Below are 26,128 nucleotides of genomic sequence, written 5' to 3' on the forward strand. Positions count from 1 at the left end.
CTGATTAAATTCATACTTTTTGAAGGGGGTGTACTCATTTATGCTGGGTACTGTATACAAAAATCTTAGAGACAAATGTGAAACCATCTGATCCCAAACTATCAAGGTGTTGCAAAGGCACAAAGTCCAGACATGAACTTTATTGAAATGGTGTGGCAGGATCTAAAGAGAACTGGGTACAAACAAATGCCCGCAAACCTCAATCAGCCGACGAAACACTATGAAGAAGAGCAGACCAAATTTCCTCCGCAGAGATGAAGTTATACAGATAAAATTTTAAGTTATTGGGACGAAAGATCGTTACACACTATTGTCTTCAAACCCTCTGTTTTTGAGGGACAGCAAATAAAAAGAAAAATGTCTTAAATGGACAGTGGCCATAAAGGTAAAGGAAATAAAACTGTTTATTTCACATTTTAAATAGTGAATCATACAATTTTTTTTGAGGAAAATACCGTCCCCCGAAAAAAACCCAACTTTGAGTCTCCTGGACATCTCCATACCTCTGCCTTTCTGCTCTTCATAGTTGCCCTCGCCTCTTCCTTACTAACCCTCTGCACTTCCTGATTGCTTGAATCCATCAAATTGTGAATAAGAATGGACAAACACAAAAACTTACAGATAACAAGATGACAGAGTTCATTGTTTAATTCCATATATCTTTATTATCTGTTATTTCCCATATATTTATTTGTATATATATATTTATATATATATATATATATATATCTTTATTCTATACAGTTGTAGTCTCAATAGTCTTTTAATGACATACAAGGATCGCAGATAAGCTTGAGAGGTACGAGAGAGCGAGGCAAGAGGGAGTTTAATTTCTTCATAAGATGTTTTGGCATTTAACAAGACAACAGGAGCACGTCACAGACACCCACCCACACGCACACACACATTTGTAGCACAGGACACATACACACCACTGCATGCACACATAAAGGGGCTGAACACCTCTAACCCGTACAACATACTACCTGAGGTGTACACACACACGTGCGCACACACATACACACGCGCACACATTCGCACGTCAACGGGAGAATGAGGAGGAGACAGGCATTCACAGGATTACATTAATACCAGACTGACTAGTAAATACACATGTACATGTACAGTACTCGCCATATTTTTAACTCCTGCTCCTACATACACACAGATACTCTCTGGAGCATGCATGCACGCACACACACACAGGCACACAGATTTTTTTGGTAGAAAGTAAATGGCAGTAACGCTGACTTTCAGACTGTGATACTGGTGATGGTATTAGCTCTGATCCATATTTGGCTTCTCTTACTGACAGTTACGCAGTATGACGGCAGAGCGTGAGTGTAATTAAACAAAGACCATCGGCACTGAGTCTGGTAATGTGTGGTGAAAGATGCAACGACAGCACTGCTACATTGTAAAATAAACTTGTGTTATATTGCAGTTACAAGAATGAATACAAGTGGTTACTTTCCACTGGTTATTATAACAGTCTCTCTTTTACATGACCACACACAGTCACAAACGTACACATTCATACCACTACCAGACAGTGTTTCACAGTGTAGGAACCTCATTGCAGATCTGTCCTTCCGCCAAGATGCCACCAAATAAACACAGGCTGACAGTTAACACAACAAAACCACAACAATATTGAAACAGCTTTAGAAACAAGAACAGAACAGATATCATATATTTGGCTTCAGTAACAGATGTAAAAGATACCTGAATTTTGCTACATATTAGAATGCATAACTTAACAGCATTAAATAAAAATACAACCATTAACAGTCAGAGCAGAGTGGACTGTAATGTATTTATCTGGCCTTCGCTGACTGAGTTCATTGTACAGTATCTCCTGTTTGGGTTCATGTTTTACTGTCTACATCAAAGAAATTGTGTAATACTTATCACTTATTATATAAAATTACTGTTAGAGCTGGGTGACCTGAAGAAAAACCTGGTCACTGAGTGACTCTGGTGACCCCTTTTAGGTGGGACAGAAATGAGAAGGTGACCACAGAGATTCTGCAAAACTGAGAAGAAAAAAAAAAACAGCACGAGGATCCGATCTGAACCAAGCTAGACATATCAACTAACGCCTGGCTTCATCTAACTCCGTTCAAATTTCTACATCTTGGTTGGAACGAGTGTAGGAGATGCACGAAAAGAGGCAAAGACGGTGAAAGGTAGCCCCCTTGTCCTGTAGTTTTGCAGTATGTCCAGAAGAGGGCACTCCAGGTAGGTAGAGTTGCACCTTTCTTTTGGTCAGGGTTTGGTCAGACTGCATTTGTGACAATAAAATCCCTGTGGCTGTCACCGCCGGGCACTGGAGTGATGCTTTTTAGCAGACGCTGTGGATAAAGAGTAAAAAAGAGACAGAGAAGAAAAAAGACATATATGACATAGTGACATATAGAGTAAACAGAGCAGTTTTAGTAGTGACAATGGTATCATTATTAGTTACCCTGCCAAAAAACATCAAGAAGTATCTATTGGTAAAATATACACTGCTTGAATTAAGATCGTAAAAAGAGCATATTTGTCATATTGTTTTGTTCTGAAACAATGTAGAAGAACACAAAACACCTTCGATTACTGATAAAACAGCCACCTGTTTTGTCACGTTTCACTTACACGCTCGCCATCTCCGTTCACATGTACACAAAAACATGACTTGTGATTGTCGATCTGTGTCGGTGTCATTGTGCACTCTGGCAGCAGAGTCAATACAGGGCGACAGGCACAGAAGGTCTGTCTAGCGGCCTCTTTGATGTCCTCCTCCCTTCTGTCAACCCCTCACACAGGGTTTAACAAGATTTTAATATCAGTGATGACGATAACGATGCAGACTTTTGCATTCGCTCTGCATTCACAATGCATAATGTGCATTACAAGGTGTTATGCAAAACACCTGGTATGTGTCTGGTAAACACAATTTGATGACTGATTTGTTTTTTGATGCCGCAGCGCTGCTGACGGACGGCGTCCGGTCACCTTTCAGTTACAGCAACGTGACAGGCTACACATCCGCTGCAGGGTGTGTGTGTGTGCGCGCGTGTTTGGTCGCCTATTCTATTTGCTTTTTTTCTTGCTAATCTCTGGCCCATGCCTCCACCTTGTTCCTTTGATCTCCAGTCATGTGTTCACAGGAGAGAGTAAAACCTGGCAGCACATGGAAAAGAAAAGGGCCAGAAGCAATCCTTTGTTGTTCCAGAAATATCAGTTGGTCAGGAGAGGAGACGGGATAGATGGAGAAAAACAGAGTTAGGAGAGAAGTCAGAAATTCTGCACCTGTTTGAATGTGCCCTTAGCATTGAGCAGGTGGTAGACCATGTAGGAGGGCACACAGATGAATGACGACACCCCGATGCAGTAGCCCAGGACAGTGGTCCATGGTGGGTATTGGTACTCAAACAACCTGACCTCTGGAGGGAAGGCCAAGAAGCTGATGATGATGAACTGAGAAAGGGAACAAATCAGAGATCAGACATAATAAAAGAATGAAATATCACAGTAAATCTGACCACTTGTCATGTCAGCTAAAAAGCAAATGACAGCTGCTAAAACTATTTTACCTGCAAGGGCTTACTCTTCAAACTCTCCAGCAACTAATACAACTTAGTGTAAGTGTGCAAATGCTGTGCATGACACTGACCAGCAGAAAGCAGGGGCAGATGGCCACCCAGCAGACCCTCCAGAAACAACCCGGGTAAAAACCAAGCATGACCTGCACGTCATTACAGAAACGGTTGGTGCCTGCAGAACGCACACAGACACACAATACACCTCAGAGCCAAATATCAAGAGCGAACATTTGTCTCATTTCTTCTATGTGAACTGACAAGGCAGCTGTGCCACAAATGACGCTCAAAACTATACTTAACACTGTATTTTTATCACTTATTCACGCTGTGATTCTCATTAAAGTCACAAATTTCCACCATCGCCACAAAAATCACCACTCACCATAGAACCAGGACACCGCAATGACTTCCAGCAGCACCACAGTGATGACTGCAGGGCCCGTAGCGTACTCCTCAAACAGCTTCACTACGTACGCTCCTCCCTGAGACACGACACGGACGAACAGGAGGAGAGTTATTTCGGAAACGTTTTCTATGAATGACTTATGCAACTTGTGAAACCGTGTTCGTCTGCCAAGCCTAAGACAATGAGTGTTTAATTGAGCAGAAATCTGTGGTGGTCACTGTCTTACTTTAATGAGGGCTGGAGATACATGGATTACTGCTCTAATCTGATTTTCAGCAGATTGGTAACTGCAACACAATACGCTGCATAAAAACAGAGCAGCAAAATTCAAGCTTATTTTACCAGTGTGAGCAAGTTTTTATAATCTTATGATATATACTGAGTGAATTGTGGAGACTGAATAATGAAATTTTAAAGCTTTAAATCTTTTGTCGGTAACTTGCATTCTCTTTTGACAGTAATGTGATTATTCCCAAATATACTTACATATGTAAGTGTAGAGAGAGCTCCAAGGTAACACACACACACGAGGCCAAAGACAAACCACTCTCGTCTCTTAACCAGCAAATGGGGGAACTCATCTAGCATAGCTGTGATTACTCCTTCCAAGCCTGCAAACTGGGGTCAAAAAGAAAAACATCAAGATGAGGAAAATGAAGTCAGGTGTGTTTATTTGACCATGTTTTTAATACCTTTGTAAAGCACATTCTGACGGGTTTTATCTTAAAAAGCACTATATAAATAAACTTACTTACTAAGATGGGGCAGAAGGAAAAGAAAGTTAGGGCAGCTATATGTCATGCAGTGTTGGTCAAGTTACTTGAAAAAAGTAAACTTCCCCAAAAAAGTAATCCTGTTACTTTACTGATTACTTATTTTCAAAAGTAATTAATTACTTAGTTACTTTTTAAAAACACGATTTACAACCTGAAGAGGTGATAAAGCGATAGATCTTTCAGCCCAATTCTACTTTTTCTACATAATCATAAAATGTAATCAAATGGAAAAGTATCTTTTTTTAACTTGTTTTATCAGTTTTAATCTTTTAACTTTATGCATCAAGCAAAAATAAAATTCTATGCACCATTCTCTGACTTGAAGAAATTAGTTTAACATTTAAACCTATTTTCTGCACATTCCAGCACATAAAATAAAATATTTTTTGTGTTTACACTCAGTCTTTCAAATAGATGCAAGTAAAACACAGCAGAAAATAAATAAAGTCAAAGACTAGCGGTGCTGTTGCTCTATTTTCACCTGTAAAGCAGGAGTGGGCTAGGCGGAGGTTTACCCTGGTGCAGGTGTGCCGCGGTCAGTTGAAGAATCCACGAGTTTCTCTGTTAATTTCCCATTATGTCGTTGCGCACTCGGTGCTTGTTTGGGGGTTTTTTTTCGCTGTAAAAAGAAGTTTTCTTCCCACGCACAACGGACACTAATGTTTTTGTCACTTTTTATGGAATCAAACTCAAAGTAAGGAAAATTTCACATCTGTGTTATGTGCTGTTTCTCTCATCTTGCAAATGCTGCAAAGATACACAGCTTTGCTTCTGGACTTGGTGTTGAACTGCTCCAACTCGAGGTCATGTACACCGACATATTTTGCAGTAATATCCTCATTCATAAAATCAAACAGCATAGCATCCCCGTTGAAGGTTCTACAGTGATTATCAGCTCGTGATAAGAGCTTACGGATCTCTCCACCTGGCTGCCTCCGAGCAGATAAACAAAGGTTTATGGAGACGAGACCATCACACAACAGTGATATGAAACTCCTATCACTTTGTTTTCACTGAACGTTATTCAAAATTGAACACAGAGGACAAATAATGCCCAGTGCTTTGAAGGAGAAATGAGCACAACTGTGAAATCACAGTCAAAGAAAAAGAGGCATTCCCCTTTATAAGAAGACAAATATGAAACGTCCCCAAGAACTGGGAGTTAGGCAACAAGTGAATATTTTAGATTAAAAATTAGATGGTAAATGGCCTGTATTTGTATAGCGCTTTAATAGTCCCTAAGGACCTCAAAGCGCTTTACACATCCAGTCATCCACCCATTCACACACTGGTGAATACTAAAATGAGTCATCGGCAAACTAACCGTGCTATCCAGACCCAACATGATGATCATGAGGAAGAAGATGATGGCAAAGAAGGTGGCAGCAGGCATGTTTGCTATGGCTTCTGCATAAATGATGAACAACAGACTGGGACCTAGAGAAAAAAAGTGAGACCTGGTATTTATATGCCATCCAAACTTCCACCAACAAACATCGGAGATTCAGTCGTTTATTCTGAATAAATTTCCAACAAATTCAGTTTGGAGAAAAAACTTCTTGCAGTGTGTTGGTGCGGGGCCCGACCTGCATCCTTTGCCACAGCGTCCACATTCTGTTGCCTCATCTCAGCCATGTAGCCCAGCACAGTAAAGATGACAAAGCCAGACAGAAAGCTCGTCAGACAGTTAACCGAGCTGGTGACCAACGCATCTCTGACAGAGGAAACAAGTGTTTAGCAGAAAGATGACAAAGTTAAAGCGCCTACGCAAAGGATTTAACCTTCTGGTAATTTCATCAATAAAGATATGTCAATATTCATGGTGACATGTATTTTAAATAAAGGATTTGAGAGATAAAACATTTCTGCTGAACTTCAGTAAACACAGAGTAGCATTTTGACATTAAGCAAACAGATGTCACTGGTTTATGAACTCATTAACAAAAGTTTTTACTTGTAGCAGTTGTTGTGAAACGGGTTGTAGCTGGCAAAGGCAAGGAGCACGCCAAATCCCGGACCCAGAGAGAAGAAGATCTGAGCTGCTGCATCAATCCAGACCTTTGAGAGAGTGAGAGGTAAAGTGATGACAAATAATGATGGGGTGAAGGGGTAAACACACGTTTAGAAATGATTGAGGAATGAGAGAAAGAGGGCAGGATCTGAGCTCGCTACATATGTTGATGATGGACCTTGTCACACTGAACCAACAGACTCACAGTAGTGGAAAGCAGCTTCTCCCAGTCAGGTTTGAGATAGAAGACGACCCCCCTCCAGGCCCCTGGCAGGGTGGCCCCACGGATGAGCAAGATCAGGAGGACCAAATAGGGAAAGGTAGCAGTCACCCAAACTACCTAATACAGAAAGCAAAGAACCTTTTTTTACTCTAATTTTAATAAACCTTTATATGCTTAAAAAAGTGTTTCTGTGGTCCACTCTGCGTTCACTGACTACGTTACTGTACAATAGATAGTATTAGACAGCATTAGACACACGGACAAGCAAGCTACAGCTGACAGCAGCTGCTGCCCAGGATCCCTGGGGTTTGACTCGCTAGACCACTAGTGACCGCTGGTTGCTGCTACGGCCTGCACCTTCAGGCAATGTTCAGTGTTCTCCCCTGTCGATTGGATCTGATGCTATGCTCTTTGGGCAGCTGTCACCCTTCCTGGCCATTGAAGGGGCTTTGCACCTGGCCCTGTTTTGCCCTAGAATGAAGTCCTGGAGGACATGCTAGCAGCAAACTAAACCGCTTAGACTATAGTGGTTATAGGCTGTGGGACATCTGTACTGGAGATGATTATTATCTGGTTTTCAACCTAACCCTAGGCTTCTGGCTGTATGTGAAACACCAGCAGATTAGACACCCGCATAGAGTGCTTCCTAAAATGGATATGATTAGAATCTGGGCCGCTTCAACTGGTGCTGATATAATGTTGTTTCTGTGACTTGGCTATCCAAAGCTATACTGGATAAAGACGTGGCAGTTGACCGTTCCAGAAAAGGCACCTAAGCAATTTGAAATCTTGGCCTTAACTATTAATCTGTTCTATCAGTCCATGACAGTTGTTGGCTGCTATCGGCTTCCATCTGCTTACCTTAATCCCAAATCCCCAGATAAATCTTCTCTTATAGACCCTTTATTTATACAATGTGCCACAGAAGTATTCCACATTGGCAGTTTTTGCCAAGGACCTGAGCGATCACTGCATAGTTGGTGCTGGGAGAAACACCAAAATCTCATGCTCCAAGCCCCACATCATCACGAAAAGAAATTCAAAGCTTTTCAGTGAGCAAGCTTTTCTTCACGATTTATTCAGTTTTAACTGGGGTCGCATTACAATGACTGACATTGGCAATTTAGCTTGGAAATATTTCCAAGAGAGTTTTATCTATTTTGTGGACAAACATGCCCCTGTTTGCCAGGTCAGGCCCTGGTTCAAATCGGAACGGGCTGGCCTCCTACATGAGAGAAACCAGGCCTGGGCAGTTGCGAGAAAATACAGATCCGATGATGATTGGCTATCTTTTTGTCAGCTGCGTAATCAGTTTACAGTTTTCTGCCTCCATCAGGAAGCGTACTTTCTGACTTTAACCACTGACAGTATAATTGACCCTAGGAGGTTTTGGCAAACTATAAAGTCTCTCCCTGCCAGCTCTCATTCCTCAGAGCTACCTCTTCACTTAATTATTGACTTCATTCCTGTGTCAGACAAAACTGAAATGCTCAATTTTTTTAACAAACACTTTGTTGCTTCTTGTTCTTTGTTTAGCACAGTATCTGATTGTAAACCTCCTGCATACAACTCTGCTAGCAGATCGGTTACTAACACTCTTTTCTTTACACCTTTCATGGTAGAAGAGGTATGTAAGACTTTGAAGAGCCGCGGCACCAAAAAATTGGCCGGTCCTGACAGTCTTTGCCCTTCTTCTTGCGCGTGGCAGCAAATATCATAGCTGAGCCAAGAACTACTGTGCAGCTCTTTTTATTGATCTATCAAAGGCTTTTGACACTGTTGACCATGGCATTTTAGGTCAGAGATTACTGGAAATAAGCCTTTCAGTCCAAGCAGTTGACTGGTTCTCCAATTACCTTTTGGACCGTAAGCAGTGTGTGCAGCTCAATGGCCTCTCTTCCAGTTTTTGTAAATGTCACTAATGGAGTGCCTCAGGGTTCTGTCCGGGGGCCTATATTATTTACTATTTATGTCAACCGTGTTGCACAGAATCTAGATGCATCTGTTCGTTTTTATGCAGATGATACAATTATTTATTGCTGTGCTTGTACTATTGATATGGTTCTCAAACAATTACACCTAGCTTTTGATAGTATTCAGTCTCAGCTGGGTCAGCTCAGATTTAAACAGAAAAAACCAAAGTCATGCTGTTCTCAAACAGAAAGAGGGTGCCGGCAGTACTTCCTTCTCTATCTGCTCAAGCCATTTCTATTGAAACTGTGGCCTCATACAAATACCTAGCTAGTGTGATTGATGAAAATCTTTTCTTCAAGCCACACATTGACCATCTATTAAAGAAACTGAGGTTCTTTTTCAGAAACAGATCATGTTTCTCTTTCATGCCAAGGAAAAGGCTTGTTGCTGCCACTTTTTTACCCTTCCTGGATTATGGTGGCATAATTTATATGAATGCCTCTGCTCACTCTTCATCTTTTGGATTCTGTCTATCATGGAGCACTAAGATTTATGACTGATTGTAAACCTTTAAAACACCACTGTACTGGTCCTCATTGGTCTTACCCAGTGATGTTCATTGGTATCATTTTATCAATGAATCTATTTCTAGTTTACTGCCCTACCAGAGTACATGTTACGTTTAGAGTTTAGACCGGACATCATTACATTCACCGTTCCATCAGTTCGTACAGAGCTTACGAAGAAGGCATTCTCCTTTTCTGTCCCGTCTTCATGCAATACATTGCAGAAGGATTTGAAGCTCTCTTAATTGATTCCACTTGCAGATTTCAAACTTGTTTTTAATATGACTGTGCACATTAGACATATTTAGCTTCTTTTTTAAAATATTATTGTTGCAATTTTAACATGTTTGTCTGGAGCAGGTCTCTCTTGTAAATGAAACACTGGGTCTTAATGGGACTACCTGTATAAGTAAAGGTTAAATAAAAAATAAAAATGTAGGATTTACAGTATAAAACTATTTCTACCAGTCTGTTTTACTCCTTTATCTGAAAATAAGGGCACGAACTTTATGTCTAAAAATGGTCCTATATTGCCTTAGCTAGGTTCTGATATTCATTCCTTTCTAATCAACTTTTCCACACTCGATGAGGAATATAATGAGGGTAAAGAGAGGACTGGATAACTGCTGTTTTTTTTCTCTGTCCATATGTCTCCATCCATCAATCCATCCATCTGCTCTAACTGACACCCCCCATCAGCCATGCAGGCACCCCTTCAGCTACCTTTCCAGACGTCTTGACTCCTTTCCAGATGCTGAAGTAAACAATGGTGAAGATGAAGAGCAGACATAAAGCCAGTTGCCAGCTGATAGAGCCCAACTCGTGCAGACCTGGGGAGAGATGGACCTGCAACACCTGCCGGCTGGAAGGAGAAAACAAGAAAGGGCGTTTGTGTTGAAAGTTGAGGTTGAATGAAATGCAAAGAGGAGAGACAAGGAAGACATTTTATGCAGATGAATTGACACGAGAGGACAGGAGCTAAAAAGTAACTGAGTAGAGGTGAAGAAGTGTAGGAAGTGGAAGAGGAGGAGAGCAAGCAGGAAGGGAAGGGCATATTATGCAGAAGTAATGGATAAAACACAAAAACAATATGGGATTGGAGACAAGGGAATGTTGGAACATTAAGGAAAGCAGAGGAAAAGGAAAGAGCACGGAAAGAAGGAAATGTGATATGAGCGGACCAGCGAGAAAAGAAAGAAAACCATCAGTACATAAGACAAGACTATTACTTTTCAAAAGGGTTTAGACAAACTTTACCGCAACTTTTGTTAAAAGCTTTAAAAAAAAAAGGAGTCAGAAACAAACTGTAAGGTCAGTGTGTGGGCACAGGTTAAGCACCAGGAGCTCAAATGAAAAAACTGAGACATGAATTGTGCTAAAAAACAGGAAATTCTGGCGCCAGACTGAGTTGTGGAATCTGTTACTTTTAAACCTGCGTTAGGAAAAGTCAACTCTGCGTCAACCCTGAATCTGTCTCAGCAGTCGGACGCAGTGCTGATAAGACTGAGCCCGTTGACTGCACAGACCCAGAACAGTCAAGAATAACAGAGACATTGTTTTTCAAAAGACCCTGATTTAATCGCTGCAAAAACAGCTCATTAAAACCTGGTTAACTCTTGGAGGACTTATATTTTATTATTGGCTAATACCAAGCATTACTTTTCTCTGATACTTTATATTTTCCCATAATCCAGTACTTCAAAAACTTGTTCTCTCACCTGCTCCTTCATACTTCTGTATTACTTATGCACTCATAAAGAATCTCCAATCAGTCATTCGTACTCAGAAATACTAATGAAGTCTCCCTGCACTGTTTTCACCACCAGTAAGGGAAGTGGGTTTTTAGGGGATGATGGTGGGGAATCTGTCCCGCACACCAAAACCAACCCTGGAATTGAAGTCATCCTCCCTTTCTTCACCTGACGTCTCCCTCCTGCATAGAGCTCCCCCTATGCCACTACATCTGACTTACATGCACTTACGTATAGAACTCCTCGGCAGGGGACGTAGAGGTGTTGGACCAGGACACGTTGTGGTCTGAGGACATGTAGCGGTTACAGTTGGCTGTATTCCAGGGGTTGGTGCAGGTGGACCAAGGCAAAGTGGGCCGGAAAGATGACAGTAGGTAGTACAAGGCCCAGGCCATGATGGTGTTGTAGTAGAAGGCTACGTAGAGGGCTATGATACAGATGGCAAAGCCTATCCCTGGGTGAGTTGAAGCAAATAAGTACATAAGTAACACCAGATCACTCACTGCCTACATCACTCACAGACATCAGTGGGTTATTTTTTCAAGCTAATTCAGGTTCCCTTTGGGTGAGTGTGTGACATTTCCAAACAACGACAATTTTCATACTATCAAATTTCTGAGCATCTGGCATTTGGCATTAAAATGTGACAATTTCCATAACAGAGAGTCAGAACGTCTCACTAGAGGTACAGGAAACTAGGGATGCTCTTCAAGGGCAGGGAGGTTAAATGAGCTGTCTCTTGGACTTGGGTGATTTGAAACTCCTTCTTCGTCTTTCTTTTTTTGTTTTCCTACCTCTAACTTTCCTGTCCCTCTAAAGTTATCTTCTTCCACGTTTCGTCCAAGCTGTTGCTTTTGACTTTCTCCCTCTAATCGGTTCTCTCTCTGTACACCCCTCCCTGTTACCTTTGAAGATGGGACAGATGTGTTTCCAGATGGAGATGCAGCCACTGCGATGAAACTGGCCGAGCGCTAGCTCCATGTAAAACAGAGGCACCCCTCCGAACACTGCCATCAACAGGTAGGGCAGCAAAAAGGCACCTGGACAGAGACGTTGGAGAAATTTGGGAGGGAGAATAAATGCGTGACAATGAACACATGTTGTGGGAAAACAGTAAGAAGCCAACTGCACTCAAGAGAAACTGAGCTCTTTCACACACCATTTAAGAACACTCTGTAAAAATCCTAAAAGGTGCCAAAGCTTATTATTTATATAGCTCAATCTATTCAAAAACAACACTGCTGTATTAGTTATTTTTGCTCAAATCCTATCATAAAGGATCTCGACGTTGATGTTGGCTTTGTTCTAAAATATGAAAGTAATAAAATTAAAGTCCTAACACAGATGAGCAGAAGAACATCAGGACAGCAGCCAGATCTCCGACTCTTCGGCTTTTGCGGGGTGTTTGATAACACATCGCTCTCTCCTTCTTGCTATCTGATTGTAAACTTATTTCCATGTGCACGTGTTGCATTTGTGTGTGTGGACGGGACGGTGCTTGTGCCTCTTTGTGACATGAAAGCAAAGATAAGGGCTGATTGAGCAGCTGCCTGCGAGACAGGTTATTAAGCAAGGAGAAAGACACTGAAAAAAACACAATTAATACTGTTGCCTCTATCAAGTGTGTCCCGAGTCTTCATCTCTGCCTCGCTCTGTGAGGCACACACACTCACACACAGAACACAGGAAATTACAAAGGCTTTATTATTGCAAATTCAATAAAAAGAGAGGTTGTGTTTGCCGCCAGGATCGGCTAGTGAAAGAGCAGGGCAGACACAAGCGTGGACTTTGTGAAGACATACCTTTTTGTACCTCCGATTGCGCAAGAAATAAGCTACATCAAAGCATTTATCCATACACAACTTTGTTAATTGGGGCACTCCTTGTAAGCTATTAAAGCATTTATTGGGAAGTACCACAAATCATCCTAATCTAACTCAGTCTTTAATAACGGCAAAGCTCGAGAGCAGTCGACCGGCTTCAGCTGTTACATATAAAACACATAATGTGAATTACAGAATACACAGCAGCGAGTATGAAAGAGCCTTTTCTTCTGTCTAATCCTTCAAATCCTGTTTGCTTTAGCTTGGGATCTGACGTGTCATCTCTCTCTCCATTCCACCACACTTTATGTCTCATTCTCCCCCCCTTTGTTTCTCCCCTACAAACACGTTTTGCTTCCTCACCTCCTCCATTTTGGTAGCAGATGTATGGGAAGCGCCAGACATTTCCCAGGTCCACGGCATAGCCAATCACAGACAGAAGGAAGTCCATCTTCTTGCTCCAGGTTTCTCTGGGCCTGTCCAAGCTTGTTTGCTGGACCATCAGAGTCCTTAGGCCTCCCAGAGGTGCTGAGGATCCAGTACCGCCTCCGGGTCCTGAGGCTGTACCCGCAGCGCAAGCTGCAGTTCCTGGGCCCTCCCTGGGGCTCTGAGGGGTGGATGTTGTGAAGCCATTGGACACCTGCTGGCCAGAGCCAGATGTCATGCTCTTGGGACCTCTGTCTGCAAGCCCATCAGCAAGCATAAGTCTGCCATTTTCACACTGTGTCCCATCATCTTCTCCCCCCATGTCCTCTCTCTCCTTGTCCCTCTCTCCCTCATTCTCCCCTTTGTCCATTGTCAGCATGCTCGTCATCATCATATCTTTTGTCTCCATTGGATTGTGTTGATGTTCGTGTTGGCAAGGTAGTTAGGGGTGGAGAGAGGTTCTCAGTGACAATGAAGGGAATGTGGTACTGCTGTCTGATATGGTGCCCATTAGTGGAAAAGAAGCTTTAGGAGAGGGGTGTAGTGAGAGTTTGGGACAAGACTGGGGAAGGCTGTCCTTCTCATGCAGGTAAAGGAGATAAGGAACGGGAAATGAAAGCTAAAAGAAGAGAAAGGGGCCAGATTGAGGGGGTGTGTATGTGGGGAGAGGACTGAAATGTGTAAGGGTCTGTTGAGCAAGAGGGAATAAGAGCGGGCTGCAGGACAGACAGAGGAGGGTATACGAGAGGAGAGAGATGTGTTTGAACAGGATGTGGCTAGCAGAAAAGTTACAAGAATCTTGGATCTATTCCACAAACAGCTCGTCCTCTGAGGCCCACAGTGATGGTGCAAACTGCAACACACAGAGGGGAAACACACGGGTAAATCACAGGATAAGAGCTGATCTTTTTTTAATTACTTTGCAGTAAACCTAAATAAAAACAGAGCAGTCCTCAGGGCAGTTTGTTTTTTTCTGGATGAGACAATGAAAACGAAAATGGCTGTAAAAAACCCCCCAAAACAAAACAGGACAGAGTCTTGTCTTACATGATAATGAATAAGAGGATAAATCCTAAGAACATAGGAAACTGAGGGGTTTCTGCTGCGACATGTCGATTCACTTACTGGAGCCTTCTACTTCTGTTTCTCATTTTACGCTATCAGTTGCATAACGTGTTTTGATGCTTATCTGATCAAAGTAAACTGGGAAGAAATTAGAGAATCTAAATACCAGCGCCAGCAGCACATTTGAAGGCAGGAAATGCACACAAAAAAAGGGGGAAGAAAAAAAAAAGAAAAACAAAAGAGCATCTGTGGACATGCGCTAGAAAAGATGCCCTCTAATTTTCATAGCAACAACAAACACTGGGCAAAGATTCAACATCAGTCAGATACTCTAAGCTCAACAGGTTGTTCTTTGGTTGCTGTGGCGCTGAAATATGTTCAGCAGTTTTACAAGAAAATAAAGGTTAAGCTGAAAAACAAGACTTGTGCAGCATGAGAACCAACTTTTTATCTTTTTTCGAATGCAAATTCTATTTTTTTTAATTTACTCATGCAAAACCGAACTCGGGCAAATAAAACTAAACATGTAATTCAATCTCAAGGTGCAAACAGTTCTATAAATTCATCATAAACCACATCATAAAGTTCACATCTCCTAAAGCTGTTTTTTTTTTGTCCTTTTTTTTGTTTTGCAATAGAAATTAAATTCCGATTCGAATAATCCAAGATGCTTTCACATGAGCGATGGGTCAAACGATGACATCTGTTCAAAAGTGGATTAGTTTGTTTATAGTGTTAGCCCAATTAGTAATGAACTGTAAAATGTGGGAAGACACAATTTACATGGAATGCCATTACCTTAATGAACAACGAGTGTCCAGCAGTTGTACACGGCACGACACTCATTCCTCACCGACATCTGACACAACAAAGGACGTTGTCAACTACATGGACTCGAGCACAAAAAGAAACAATGGATCGCTTCCACTCCACTCAAACTTTTTTCTTCTCCTCTTGCAAACCGCACTTTTAATTTCTAGCGAGAAAACCCCCCAAATTTCTTCATCACAATAACTTCCATGTGAATCCTCACCGGTGTTAAAGAAGTGTTCTTCGATTTTAAAAAAACGCGATGGAAAATCTGTTTTTGACCTACGATGACATCATAGACGTGAGAATAAAATGAGACAAAAAAAATAAAAATTCTCCTCAGCTACACTTACCTCATAAAGACAACAAAATTGATCAGCTGTCACACAATCTCACAATAAGTGAAGGAAAACAATGGGAAAGGTCTCAATATAATGCTATTTTCTGGACTCTATGTGCAGACAAACTTCATCACCAGGGAACCCCCTCACCCCCCCAAAAAAACAAATAATAATGAAAAATACATGAAGACTCCTTGTTAAAGACAAATCAACACTACAGACTGATACAGTGGTCCAAACTTTAAATTCACTGATCTCAACAGGAAATTATTTAATCTCTTGCCGTTTCACAAAGTCATTTTTAATAAAGAAAGAGACGGTAAGATGACAACATCAAGATTTCAGCAACGATAGACTGAAAGAATACAAGATGTGAGAAAAATACTAATGAGACATTATAAAACAACCCAAATTAAAACCAAAAACACTCTCTGCAGCAATCTTACTAACTTTTGAAGTAAAAGCACTACAAATCAAACCAAAAATCTAAAGTTACAGGTTGTACTCAACCCGCATGCATACGTTACCTTTAGAGACAACAGAAGAGGTCAAGAAGAACATGTGGCGCTTGAATCGTATGTGAAGAGCGGCAGCAAGAACTTCTACCCAAAACTTAAAGAATCCCGTGGAATGGCAAAAACTTGCCAGAGAAACAGCGTGCCCTAGCACATCAGGACACCGTGTTTGCCCATTGAGCTCTCAAACCTCTCTCATTTTTCTCTCTCTCTTTCTCTCTCCCTCCCTTGTTGTCCCTCTCTCTCACTCACTCCACAACCAACCACACTTCCACACACACACACACACTTCCACACATGCCTGGTTCAGAGAAGCACAGCCGTGCAGATGTATGCACAGATGGATACATGGATGCATGCAATCAGACAGAAGATAATAAAGAATCATTAGGCGAGCACAGACCTGCACATCACAGTATCAAGTTTTTGCTTTGATACACTGATAGTACAAACAGAAATGATGAACTGGAGCACAGATCCAACATGGTATGGTCATGGCAGAACTGTCATTAAAGCACAAACACAGCCACACAGTGCAGACAGGGGAAGTCCTACCCTCGAGTAGTTCTTCTGGCATTGTGGGGCTCTGTGTCGGGGTACGTCTTACCTGCACACATGCACACACACACCACCACCAACATACTACACTGGTAAAGCACTGCTGTGCTGCAGTGCTTTTACTCCCCCTCTTTCCACTTTTACTTTTAGATTTTGCCAATCTAAAACGTCTTCTAGTTTTTTACTAAAGTTTCTAACGTGCACCTGCTCTGCAGAAATGCAGTCTTTGCTGCTCTGAGCCGGGTTGCATACATACAAGTTTTCCAACCAATTTGACTGCACAGTTGATCTCAAATACATTTCGCAAGGTACTGTCTTTCTGTCGAATGCTATATTTGATTCATTTACAAGCTGACTTCTGTGTGTTTAAAGTGCATTAGCAATCTTTGGAATTAAAAGCTTCACTTAAACACTGCTTGCTGCTCCGAGTCTCTGAGCAGCTGAATCATCTTGCTTACTGTACTTGGTGCAAGGCTGTGGTAGTCCAACTGTGTTCTCTGTACCTATACTCCCCCAGGTTATTGCTGCAGCTTAAGCATTTTTGCTTACTTGAGCAAGAGTTCAAAAGTATTAAATACTCTCATTAAAGCTGCTTTACATATCAAGTTAGAGTGTGAGAAACAGAAACTGGCAGACCCCATAACAACCGGTGTTCAGTAACACATCTTATATATAAAATAAAAAAATATTGGCTCTGCAATACTGTTATGTCAACATGTAAGTGCATTTCCAGCCTACCTGGGTGGTGTGTGGGTGGATGGGGGCACATAAATCTGAGGGCTTATGAGATGATTAAGTAAAGAATAAAAACAAAGTTATGTTATCATCAGAAATAATGAATATTTTAGTTTGTTGTTTCTCTGTTATTTGAATGAAACCATCTGAGAACTTATTTATCTTTAACAAAATTTTAAATATGCTTTTATTTTTGATATTAAATAAAATAAAAGTCGGGATTGTAAGAAATGCATTAAATGTCATGTTCACACACAGTGCAGACAGACACAAGCACAAGCATGCACAAACACTTTCTCACGCACACCCATGCTGTATAAACCATATCTGCACTCGCACAGCTGAGGTTGAGCAATATGTGTTATTTAAGTGTTAAATAAATAATTATATGACAAAGCAAAGTCTCCACTCCCGGTGAACCATATGTAAGTTAATAAGTAGGTTTTGTTTTTTGATTTTTTTCCCCCAAGAATCCCAAAGAGTGTCTCAGAGTATCTCTTACTCTAAAACAACTCAAAGCTTTTGGGCTCTGTGCCAGCTTCTAACAGCCTATAGTCTGGACCTTAGTCGACAGGAATGTTTGAGTAAAAATAACGTGCAGTATGCTTTGGCAACTCTCAGGGGGTTTCCTGAATAATTTTGGACTCTAGACTGTAGAACACAGTCAACACTATTAGCCAACCTTCCTTTTGTTCAGCTTTTAATCTGAACAGAAAATACCTGACAGAAATGAACAATCAGATTGGACCCAACAGCCAGTTTTTCTGACTAACTTAATTTATTAGAAATGAATAGCTAGGCAAAGACAAAATTACCTTTGACTATATTTTTGCACGGTGGACTAGTGCCACTATCTGGCTCACATCAGGTTGGGCTGGAGCCCATCCCAGCTATCATAGGACAAAAGGCAGAAAACAGCCCGGACAGGTCACCAGTCTATCACAGACAGACAACCATCCACATATGGCCAATTCAGAGTCACCAATCAACCTAATGTGCATGTCTTTGGACTGTGAAGAGAACCCGCACAGCAGCAGGCAGATAAAGCCAGACAGTAGATTTGAACTTAGGACCAATGTGCTACTCACTGATTTGTGAGAAGCCAATATCCTGCTGTATATCAACCTAGCTTAAATATTGATGTATATTATCCATCTGTCAGTTATAGTGCATATTTTAAGCATTATCTCCTCATAGTATATTTGGCACAATAACAGATCTTCCAAAATAATCTAAGTTGAGAGACACAGGTTAAAATAAATATTATATTTAGGACAGTTATTCGTAACATTTGTCTTGCATCAACCCAGAAACCCACTGAACACGTGGTGTCACAGTTTTGCAGATTTGACATGACAAGGCAAATAAAACACAATCTGATAGCTGTACATAATGAAAATGACATAGCACAGCTCAGTATTAATATGCATAACAAAGCCTGTTACTTCCTGACAGAAGATGTTGCAGTAATGAAGGGTAAAAGTAGACGATAGCACAGAAAGAAAGGGGGGAAATTATACTTTCAATTTGGTGTTTACTTAACCAAAAAGAATAGTTTAAGTTTGTAAAAATAAAAAAGATAAGACAAAAAGATGAGAAAGAAAATGTCAGAGAAACGTATTATTTGGGCTTTGAAGAAATCGGCTTTTTCAACATTATTTTCCCATTGAATAAGAGACAAAAACACTAAAAAATAATTCATGAATCTTAATGAAGTCCTTTTGTTTGTACCGTTTTATGTTTTTTTAAGCTCTGTGAGAGTAGGCCATAGTTTCTCATAGGTTCCTGACATCACAGCAACTTTAGTCCTGGCTAACTAAAAAATAAACAGTGCAGGCAGGAATGGGAGGCAAAAACCATTCAGTGCTGCACAAACAATTTAACTAGAATGTGGGACCTTTTGTAGTCATACTCCCAGGAGAAAAACAGGTTTTTTATTTTTCAGATTGATGTGCGACCTGATAAACAGATATGCAAACACAAATTAAGCGGCTTTACTTCCTTTAAGGTTTCAGTGTTTATAGGGGTGACTGGGCTTTGCTTTCATTTTTGTTGTACTTCTTCTTCTTATTGCAAAACAAAGAAACCAGTTTAATTCACAACCCCCTGGCTTGATTTGTCTGCTTTTTGGCTGCATCAACACATTTTCTATCCTGGTCTGTACCTCTGACCTCCTCTGTGTTTGAGTTTAATTTGGAAATCGCAATCCAAGTCATCCAATAAAGTAACAAGTGGTAATCTAGGAGCTGAGAGATTACGCATTAAGCAGAATACGTCAGACACAAGCACAATAAACACTGGTAGAGCGAGTGAGAAATTTGGATTTAGCTCTTCAGTGACACCTGTTCAAATATAAAAACGGACAGAACTGCAGCTTTTTCAACAGCAGACACATTTTCATAAGACAATCATAACCTTATTATTGTGCTCTCTCTTGAAATCACAGAGTGATTATACATATATGTGCTTTTAACTGAATACTCCTAACCCTCCTCATAAGCTCTAATACAATTTTCAAAACACAGAAATGTAGTCGGACTGCTCAACCTAAATTTTAGCCAATAACAGTCCATCTAAATACTTGTTGCTGTGCTACGATGAAAACGAAGTGCTTGCTGACAATAACTTAAGATAAAGTGTTGAATACAATCAGGTCAAGACATCAACTATACTTTTAGTCAGCTGTGCCAAAAGCATCAATTAATACAGCAATTTAATGATATTGATACGTCAATGGAAACAATGTCTTACAGTGACATAATAATAGAATAATATAAAGGTGAAAAGTACAAAAGCAGCCCTTGGAATGGTGCATCACAGCCTGTAGTCACAATGCCACAGGTTAAATTCCAGCTGGGACACAAGTTACAAACTCTGTCACTCCCTCACACTTTCCTAACTGAGTCTTCAGTGTGATTTAGTTTCACAAATGAAGTAAGATATTAAATAATAATATCAGGTTTATAAGACAAAGATAAATGTTGTCACTAGGAAACAAAGGCTCTATTGACTACTAGACGACCAACACTTCCTGCCAAATAAACACTTTGCCAGCACAACTTAGGAGCTTGACCTCTTACTTCGACCTCAAGTGGTGACATAAGCTCTCCTTGGTTAAGTGGCACAGCCACTAAAACAAAAGGCAGTCCTACAGGTGTCCAAGGACAGATTACCAGCTAGGTAATAACAGCAAATTCGGCTACAAGCATTATGAAGTTATACTATTAAAATAAACACGAAAATAAAATGGCCTGCATTTACAGTCTGAAACAGCCTGGGGCATAAATGCTAGCAATGGAACTAAAAGAGACAAAAAAATATATTCTAATTATTTTCTGGTTTATGATGGTGAAATATATATATTTGTACAATGGGTTAAATAAATGAAGTTCAGTTTATAATTTGACTCTCCTTAGAAATGTCCTGGTGACATTGAACACAGCATCTTTGAGATGTTGCAGATATTTTCCAGGAAGGCTGAAGAAAAACGACCGCCTCATTATTTATTTGATTAGCGATTATTAGGCTAAAGGCCATCCACCCTAGATATTCTTTACTGCTATGAAAGGATGCTGAAACCCAACTATCTGCAAGCACTCATTCCTATTTCCCTTGAAACCACAACAGTGAGATTCAACTAAAACTTGGCAGAGTTATAATCTGTGGGCAGTTGATGTTTGTGTTAATTATTTGGGGATTTTCTCAAAACTGAGCAGCTTAATGTCCTCGAGGGAACATCGAGAGCTGACTTGTTGAACAACGCCACACATTACCATTGGAGAGGTTACAGCCACATCATTCTTTATTCTGTATTACAAAACACCTGCCACGAAGATTGAGAGCATAAAATAGAGAAGAATGCAAGAGGTGCTAAAAATCATCGAGAAGCTTTGATTTGGCGTGCATCGCACCTTTCGTTGAAATATGAACCCATTACTGATAATTACTTCCATATTCATTAATCCAAAAACTGAAAGTTTGTCACAAATCTGGCAGCTTCGAAAAGTACAAATCCACATAAAAGAGATTAATAACAGAGATGAGGATGAACCCTTGATATCAGAGGCCCCAAAAGGAAATTAAACTACTCCCATCCAACGCTTACATAAAAATACAAAAAACACCTCTCATCTCCTAAATCCCTCCTGGTGTTGCTGAACATTTACACACATGCACCAGGCTTATGTAAAGATCTCACACACTCGCTGGATATGAATTTACAGCTGAGGACTGATTACAGTAAATCGCATGATGAACCTGCTGGTGAGGAGTCCAGACAGAGTAGTCTTACCTTGATATTGTTAGCAGGACAGCGCGCGTTGCCCGTGGAGCATCTGGTCATCTGGACCCCCAAGACGTCGCCGCCGACCAACGCGGTCTGAACCCAATCACACAAATCACACATGCCTGGGCTTACAGCGGGCCGCGTTCTGCTCCGCCTGGATTTAAGACACAAACACTCGAGCATGCAAATGTCCGCTCACACCCAAACACACATGCTGAGCTTTAGAAAAGGATACTTGACCCTAATCCAGCACTCCTTGGTGCATATTTATAAGGGTCAAAGAGGAATGAGAGAGGAGCGCGTGCACATTAATTATGCTGCATATGTAAAAAGAAAAAAAAAAGCAACATGATGAAACACCAACATTATGAAGTGAGTGTGTGAGAGAGATTTTTTTAATGTCCCAGGCTGTCTGTGCCCTGGTCTAACTAACCCATTTACGGCCACCTGCAACCTATCCTGCCAAATGGACCAGTGCCAGGTACAGTAGTACAGTCAGTCTACATGGCCTTTATTGTGTGTGACAGACATGAAATGAAAGAGATAAAAGGAGGCATCCTGAGCAGAGAGGGAAAACAGTCACAGACATGTTGATATTAAATTATAATCACTGTGTCCTCGTTCCTTCTGTCTCACCAACTCTCACACACACAAACTCTCTTTCTTGTTAAAGGCCGGTGTTGAATGTCATTCCAATCAGCATCAGCTGAAGTACTAGGTTAATCCTCACGGCATGCAAACCACACACAGGCGTGCACACACACCGTTGAAGAAATGTGAGGCAGTAATGAGACCGGTTGTGCGATGACCATTCCTGTATGGTTCAGCGATGGGCTAATTCTTCCTGTCGGACACAAACGGCTGTATGTGGAAACTATCATAAGACTAATTTTGATGTCAGGACTGTTAAGCCTGGGTGCACAGGTTCATAAGTTCACAGGCTTGCTTTGTAACACACCATACGAGAAGAAAACTTTCGAGAGAGGCAACAGGTTGCAAAAGAGGAAAGCACTGACATCAAATGGCCATTAACCTCAACAGCGCAAAAACAGGAAGTTAAAAAAAAATCCTTAGATTACTTGTTTAGAGGTAGGCTGTTAGCTCATGTCTTTACAAAGAAACCTAAAAGACACTGTAGAAAATGTAGAGCAAACAAAAACAGAAATGTCCTGACATGAACTGCAGCTTTTAGGATAAAAGCAGCTCCTCATTTACTTCACACAAACTGGCTGGTTTATTTAATTCATTCCATTTACCATATACTGTTTATGGTAAATTGACTGGTACTAATATAGTTAAAGCTTTTCTACAAAAACTATACAAATACCAGTCTTATAGTATTTGTATGCACTCTGACTGCCATTAGACACTGGGGTGTTTTTCCTGGAGTCATTGTCAGACCCTACACTGGTGCAAAGGACTAGCCTGCCATTTTTTCACTTGTCTTGAAAAAAATGGCAGGCTTTGAATTCAGCTCTCCGTAGGGTGATAATTTTCATTTCCAATAAATGATGAGACATGCTCTCATGCCTAAAACATTACCCAGTTGATATCAGTATAGATATCCAGCATGATTTCTTTCCCACATTCAGACTTGATGTGTTCTTTTCACTTTTTTGAGCAGTGTGTCTAAGTAATCGTGCATTTAGGTAAATGGACTGGTACTTAGAGTTGGAGCGTTTCTTCTCTGAGCATTCAAAGGCATTCAAAGGATGCTGTAGCCTATCACGCACTCTCATACCAGCATTTTTTTCTCTATATCTAAGCGCTTGAGCAAACATATCCGATGCTGCTTCTGGGCTTCACTATTTTTGCCCAAGGATACTTCAACACGCTGGAGTAGGAAATAGATCCACCACTGAGACACACAGGTGTGTTACTTATCAACAAACTATAACGTCAGAGTACAGTGCGTTTCCTGCTAATAAAATCCACCCAACTCGACAACAGTAACACTTTCGCTGTAATACATGAAAGGAGGAAATAACTAACACTGAGTTCAAAAGTTGAAAGCAATGGCCAAGTTTGCAAACGAACCCTCTTGTGACCCCTATGAAATACTCAGCTGGTTTATGTGTCGCAACAATAAACAACAGTTTTGGCGCTTATTTACTGCGGTCATTTGACTAGTTCACACAAGAACAATAACAGCTAGCTCGTTAGCATAGGTGTGACAATATAAGCTATACGCTAATAAAAAAAAAATCGGCCTTTGGATGATAACCCACTATTATAAACGCAAAGTCGACATTGAAAATTACACAAACCTTAATTTGTCTTCATAAAACTGTTGTGCTGAGTGTTGAAATCTTTTACTATCAATATCTCCCATCAAAAGCTACAGTACTCTTCTCCAGGAGATAAAACAAGTTACCTGTTGAACCTTGAACCCTGCTGATTCGTGATAGGCTGTTTGATGTCCCGACGCCCAGATTAACCAATGAAAAATGCTTCACTTTAAAACAAAATTAAAAAAAAACCAAAACACTTTGGTACAAGGGGGTCTATTTACTGTCACACTTAACCACTTCTTCTTTCTCACGAAAAATCAGTTCTGCATTCAAATACCTCTGCATAGGGTACTGCAATAATGTAATGTAGGCCGCTGCATGTATAAATGTGTCGTAGGCCAGAAAATTTCATTGGAAATGTAATCCAGACACTGACTGATAGAAAATAATGATTTCTAATGCCAGTTCTGTCTTTCCAGCTTCAGTTCTGTGAAACACAGAGACGAATCGCTATAATAATAATTACTCTGCCCTCCCCTCGTGAACATATTGTGAAACCAGGAGATTTACCAGCTAAGATTTACACACCTCTCTAAATTAAACCCAGATAAAATGCCATTCCTCTGAGAGGTGATTTCTAGGGAAAAAATTTACTGGGCCATTCGCTGAATGTTATAAATACAGGCAGCGGTTAAATCCTACATGATATATCTAGCTCCTGTAGTGTACAGATTTCAAAAACTACTCCGATGTTGCCATAATTCACATCTGACTTAATGGTGGTGGTGTGTGTGTGTTGGGTGGGGGTCAAGTCAACCTGCAGGCATCTGGCAGAAATGACTGAGACAGATGGAAGAAAACTGAGGGGGGTAAGTAGAAGTGAAATAGTTATAAAGAAATATAATCTGCAGGTGAAGGCCAGAAAAATGGAGTGCCAGATACAGGACAGGGCGGGGGGGCAAGGGGTGGGTGGAATAAAACTATTGGAAGTGAAAATAAATTAAAGAAATGTAAACTGATCGGTGGGAGGATGTAGGAGTAACAGTTCACGCTTAACCTTTGTGTGAATATTTCAAGGATTGTTATTCTTCTGCTCATTTGTCTCCAGTGAGCAGTGCAGTGTGACAGGGAAAAATGCAGAAGTGGCCACAGCTAGAGTTATTGACCCTGCAGCAAAAATAAAAGGCTTCATCCGAACCAGTCATGCATCACAGTAAATACACTCATGTACCAGTTACGCACCTTCAGTCAGTCTGTGTTCTCCATCCCAGCAGTTTTTCCTTGGACCCGTTGTTCAAACAGCCTCATGGTTTATCAGTGATCTAGATTAGGAAATCCTACATTGTGCAATCTAAGACTAGCTAATGCGTCTTACTTATCTGCAGTTTGGGTTTTTTTTTTTTATCCTGGATGAAATCACCCTGATCCAGATGTAAACTTTTCACAATTACCACATCCCGATTACCAGTTTTCTAAATAAGACATTATCACCCAGTGTCTGAGAACTGCAGATATAGAGTAATATCCAGCATGCCTCTGCATTGGAACTTCAAGAACTAAATACAAGTAAATATACATTCTGGATCATAGAAAGTGTTTGGTATCTTATAAAAAAACAAAACAAGAAAAACATGTTAAATGTTATTTTGAAGCTCTGATTTGAGGAGCCCGATATTCAGTAAGGTTTGGGTTGCTATAGATCTTCCCTTCTCCTCACAAAGTGTATAAAGCTCCTAAGAGCCTGATGTTTTTCTACAGTGCCACTTAAACGGTGACTCAAATCAGTGTAAATTACACATTTGTTTTACTACATCGCCTTCAGGAAGTCCACTCTGAATTCAGTTTTCTGCTTGGATGAGGATAACCATCATGCTAACAGTATGATGCAGATGTTAACAAAAACTGCTTTGCATAATGAAATTCATTTCAGAATCTTCTCTTTCAAAAACACCCAAAAGAGTCTTTCAGGAACCAGGAGGGTATTGATGTTTTGTTTTTTAGCTTTAGCCACACTGCTGAGGACGACAAGTAGTAACTCCTGTGACACACCAACTGCTGGGAGGTCAGAGGTCCTCCTTACCTTGACAGGAGTGTTTTAAAGCAGG

At 40.7% G+C, this 26,128-nt stretch overlaps 1 protein-coding gene across 2 annotated transcripts; it reads right to left on the reverse strand.

Annotated features, from left to right (window-relative positions):
- Positions 1-642: 642 nt before the first annotated feature.
- Positions 643-24,154, reverse strand: slc6a4a (solute carrier family 6 member 4a). 2 transcript variants are annotated; one of them, XM_006803903.2, is made up of 15 exons: positions 24,060-24,154; positions 21,799-21,946; positions 13,421-14,336; positions 12,140-12,274; positions 11,466-11,688; positions 10,207-10,345; positions 6,986-7,120; positions 6,724-6,827; positions 6,356-6,483; positions 6,094-6,206; positions 4,480-4,611; positions 3,970-4,069; positions 3,659-3,759; positions 3,295-3,462; positions 643-2,354 (listed from the first exon to the last, which is right to left on the reverse strand). In XM_006803903.2, exons 3-15 carry the CDS (start codon positions 13,890-13,892, stop codon positions 2,280-2,282), a joined length of 2,025 nt encoding a protein of 674 aa, XP_006803966.1. In that variant the 5' UTR covers positions 13,893-14,336; positions 21,799-21,946; positions 24,060-24,154; the 3' UTR covers positions 643-2,279. The 2 variants fall into 2 exon arrangements, with proteins under 2 accessions (XP_006803966.1, XP_006803965.1); XM_006803902.3 differs by lacking the exons at positions 21,799-21,946; positions 24,060-24,154 and adding an exon at positions 16,227-16,384.
- Positions 24,155-26,128: the final 1,974 nt, after the last annotated feature.

This window comes from Neolamprologus brichardi, chromosome 14 (assembly GCF_056152115.1).
Source record: "Neolamprologus brichardi isolate AB-2024 chromosome 14, ASM5615211v1, whole genome shotgun sequence".
NCBI classification, from domain to species: domain Eukaryota; kingdom Metazoa; phylum Chordata; class Actinopteri; order Cichliformes; family Cichlidae; genus Neolamprologus; species Neolamprologus brichardi.